Source organism: Pteropus vampyrus, unplaced genomic scaffold (assembly GCF_000151845.1).
Source record: "Pteropus vampyrus isolate Shadow unplaced genomic scaffold, Pvam_2.0 Scaffold539, whole genome shotgun sequence".
NCBI lineage: Eukaryota > Metazoa > Chordata > Mammalia > Chiroptera > Pteropodidae > Pteropus > Pteropus vampyrus.
This window is the reverse complement of record NW_011889320.1, coordinates 19820-24074: the sequence shown is the minus strand read 5'-3', so window position 1 is coordinate 24074 and position 4255 is coordinate 19820. Positions and strand designations below refer to the sequence as shown.

Here is a 4255-nt window from a genome sequence, read left to right as displayed (position 1 = left end):
CAATCTTGAAATTCTTGACTTTTTAAAACCAGGGGCTCTGAAAATTATGTAGCCAGATGATTGAGAAAGGAGGTATTGGGTGGCTCTGTGCTGAGGAAGGACTAGCCCCAGCGATGTCCCCTCTTCCTTCCCCGAGGACTCAGGCAGCGATGGCCGCGCTGGTCGTCCATTTAGTCTCGCATGCCCTCTGTGCTCTAAGATGTTGCATTGTATTAGGATCCAGCCATTCCCATCACTCATCTGGAGCAGAGGCCCATTGTAGCCATTAATGTGACTCTCTTGGGGGCATGTGACCCGCTCTGCAACGCTGGGGGCAGGCAGGCAGGGCACTGCTGGCTTGCTGATGACAGCCCCAGTGACTCTTCTACTGGGGGTGGCTGTTCCCCCGCCCCCCATCCTGGAGTCAAGCAGCCAAAGCTAAGTTTCCCTACACAATGTAATTCCAATACGAGATGCCTCGAGCCACCGCGTCAGTGCTTGCCAGCCTTATCACGGCTTCCAAGTTGACCGAAAGGACATCAGGAAGCCCACCAGTCCCTGCATACCCCCACCCGACCCCACTCCCTTAGCATCAGCCTCGGCATCACCTCTAGCCTTGCTCTCTGAGGGAATGCGCTGTCAGCTTGCAGCTCTCCGGCCGCCCCCTCCCTTACCCCAGTCCAGGGAACACCCTTCTTGACTCTGGCCCTGGTGGCCTCTGCCTTAATCCTGGCACTCACTTCCCTGTAAGGCCCTTCAAGGGGTCCTTGTGTACCCACCCGCCAAGAACAAGGATCAAGCTGTGTCTTCGGAGATCGCCAGCAATCTTGGCCCCAGACAGGCCCTGATGGAAACGGCAACAGGAAGTTTCACACCAGAAAAAAAAACTGGTTCTAATTTTATTGAGAAAATAGAGTCAATTCTTCAGTCTTTTCCCAGGCGACTCCACCCTGCAACGGAAGGTGGCATCTTTCTGCATCCACCCCTAAGGGCCCTAAAACTGGACAGGATGGCCCACGAGGGACACTCTGTCCCTTCACTAGGACAGATGTTGGTCTGCTCAGGCCCTGGAGAAGCAGGGCAGGGTTCTGGAGAGGGGCTGCCACGGGCGTGAGGGTGCCCTCGGGGTGGGCGAGAGGGGCCCAGGGCGCTGGTGTCCTGCTGGGATGAGGGAAGGGACGAACACCACTCTCTCTTGAGGCCTGGCACCTTCTCCCTCCAAATTCTTCATAAATAAAACTTCACATTAAGAGAGGTATGTCCACTGCCAGGGCCAAACCGGCTGGTTCCTGGCCTGGAAGCCAGGCCTCAGTGGGGCCGCAGCGGGGCCCTGGCTCAGGCTGGTCTGGCAGCGCCGTGACTGCAGGGGTCTGAGCGCTGCTCTCTGGCCCTGCATCGGGGTGAGAGTGGGGGCTGCAGCCATCCAGAGGGTCTGAGGATCACTGAGGTAGTCAGGGCAGCCGTGCTTCCAGACACAGGGGCCGGATGGAGCATCAAAGGACACAGCCGGGACTGAAGCCACCTGGGAGCAGAGGCTGGGCAGCCAACTCCAGGCAGGGCTGGGGTGGGGGTGGCGTGTGTGCTGAGCGTCTTCGGAGGCTCTGTCTCCAGGAGACCAGGGACATGGACTGTGAGGGGGCCTGTGAACCTGCACAGGGTTGCACTTCTCCTGAAAGGGTCGCTTGGCCCAGGGGAAGACCGAGGCGTTTCATGGGAGAAGAATCTTCCCTGTGAAAAGAGAAGGCAGCCACGGAGCCATCCAGGGCGAGGCCCAGCCCCGGGACCTGAGCACGGGGCTCCTTCAGAGGCCACCAGGGCCTCCCGCTAGGGCAGCAGGAGCCAGGCGAAGAATCCAGGCTAGGAGGGCCGCCAGCGGCCTCGCTCGCCAGATGACCTTCTCCAGCCTGGGCAGTTCCAAACGTTCCTGGGCCTCAGCTCCACTTTCTGGAGACCGTCCACACAAGGAGTCCCCCGTCCTGCTACCTGCACCTCACCACACCCAAGGGCACCTAAGGCCCCAAACCTCCACCTCCTGCAGAGGACCAAAGGCCCCAGCATTGCAATTGCAGCCCCATGACTTCCAGGGTGCAAGAGCACAGGCTCCAGCCCACCCTGGTGGCCCGGCCGGGGTCAGAGCATCTGGAGCTTTCGGGAGCAGGTGAGGTTGCTGTGCACCAGCCCCCACATGGCCAGCAGCTCGGTGGGCAGCAGCTTGTGCACAACCAGCATGGAGCGGAAAAAGCACGGCTCCTTGTTCATGCGGCTGTTGCGGTTCCGCGAGATGCCGAAAGTCTTGAAGCCCGTGTGGGCCGCGGGGTACACGCCCAGCACCTCCAGGCACATGCCCAGGAAGACGTCGTCGATGGGGAAAAGCTCCACGGTGTCACAGGCGTGGTGCAGGCGCCGGGCCAGGCAGCCGGCCATCAGGAAGCCACCTCCGCCGGCGTAGGGGGGGTAGTTGCTCTTGCTGTACAGAGCCCCGGGGATGTAGTACTTGTTGTCCTTGTTGCGGATGGGCTTAGCGTGCTTCAGGACGTCGCCCACGAACAGGTCCTCCTGGGGCCGTCGGTCAGCCAGAAATTCCAGCAGGTTGGTGGGGTTGACGTAGACGTCGTCATCGCCCTTGAAGATGAAGCGGACGTTGGGGCAGTAGATGTCAAACCACTTGAGGAAGTGGATCTCCTTGAGGGTCAGGTTGAAGAAGCTGTCAAGAAAGTCCCACTGCAGGATGTCCCCGTAGAGGCGGTCCTCGTAGGCCAGCAGCTGCTGGTAGTGGGCCCGCTCCTCCTGCTTGGAGGCCGTGCCCAGCAGGAAGAGGGTGCGCACGGCACCGCGGCCGCCGCCCGCCGCCTCCCGCTCCCGGCCCCAGGTCTGGCGGATGGCCTCGCGGCGGTCGTGCTGCGTGATGACCGACTTGATGACCACCAGCAGGTAGACGTCGCCTGTGCACTTCTCCGGGTGGTTCAGCAGCATGGGGAAGTATCGGCAGTGGCGATACAGCAGAAACTGCTGGAAGCGCGGCTCCAGGGCCTGGAACCAGGACTGGTGGGTCAGGTTGACGTTGGCTGAGCAGTTACTGGTGGTCACGTCCCAGGCCTGAGGCTCCTGGGAGGCCGCGTGCGTGAGGGTGACCAAGCCCTTCGATCTCTTCCAGAAGTCATCGGGGTTCACCAGGTGTCCACCAGTGGGGTTCTGGGCATCCTGAGGCTCTGGGGTCGGTGGCGGCGTCCCTTCGAGAAACTGGCTGGGGGTCAGACTGCGCTGGAACACTGCTACGGCCACTACCAGGGCCAGGGACAGGCACACGCTCTTGCAGATGTTTCTCTTCCTGGGGGCGGGGGACAGTTCAGAGCAGAAAGGAGAAGATGAATGCCCCGGTGTGGAGCCGCAGGCCCAGTGGGCAAGTGGGCCCTGGGCACTCGGGTCCCGGGGCCCTGAGCAGTCAGAGGAGGGTCCCGAATCCCCCCCACACCCCGTTCCCACCCCCACCCCCCCTCCAGGCCCAGGGAGCCACAGAGCTTAAGCTCAGCACTGCGGGGGGTTCAACTCTCGGCTCTGCCACTTACAAGCTAAATGGCTTTGAGAGGGGCTCTCTTAACCTCTCCAGACCATAATTTCCTCTCCCCTGAAATGAAGACAATAATAGTGTGGGACTGGAGCACTGTCTCAGGCACCTGGCAATGCAGGGGGCGTGTGGTCAGGGACCCTGGTTCTACAGGGACAGCCTCTGACAGGCTGTTCACCGCGTAAGGCGAGGTGCCCCGTTCACTTTCACACCCTTGTGCAAACCCAGAGAACCACTGGGCGGGGCAGCCTGGGATCTCGGTAATATGCGGGGCACACTGGGGAGTAGGCTCTAACTCGGGATCTGACGAAGTCTGTCTCTCTCCCCTCAACTCCATCTATCTGACTCAATGAAAAAGAACAGCCCAAGGCATCTCCTAGTATGACCACTGTCCCCGAAGCCCCCGGTATGGCCCCTCTCTTAATGTCCCACTAGGAGAGATGCTCTCCTGCCCTGGGAGGGAAACAGCTGGCCTGCCCCCCCTCCAGGCCCACTCCTTGCCCTATCATACCCGTTTCAGAAGCAGAGATTAGAGGTTTGTTTTTTTTTCCAGGAGTGCTGGCAGGCCCAGGGCCAGGGACCTTAGCTCTTGGGCCCCTCTCTGTTCAGCTCACACTCTGAGGGTACCCAGAAGGCCTGTCCTGGTCTCTCCTTTGCAGACAAAGGGGCTGAGGGCTCCGGGAGGGGGAAAAGCAGGCCAATAAAGTGTGG

General features: G+C 60.7%; 1 protein-coding gene across 1 annotated transcript in view; it reads right to left on the bottom strand.

The window, feature by feature from the left end:
• Positions 1-860: 860 nt before the first annotated feature.
• Positions 861-4255, bottom strand: part of B3GNT7 (UDP-GlcNAc:betaGal beta-1,3-N-acetylglucosaminyltransferase 7) — a 4337-nt gene continuing 942 nt past the window's right edge. The window contains exon 2 of the mRNA XM_011383706.2: positions 861-3307. Within this exon, the coding sequence (XP_011382008.1) occupies positions 2110-3307 (1198 nt within the window). The 3' untranslated portion in view covers positions 861-2109. The remainder of the gene's footprint in view (positions 3308-4255) is intronic.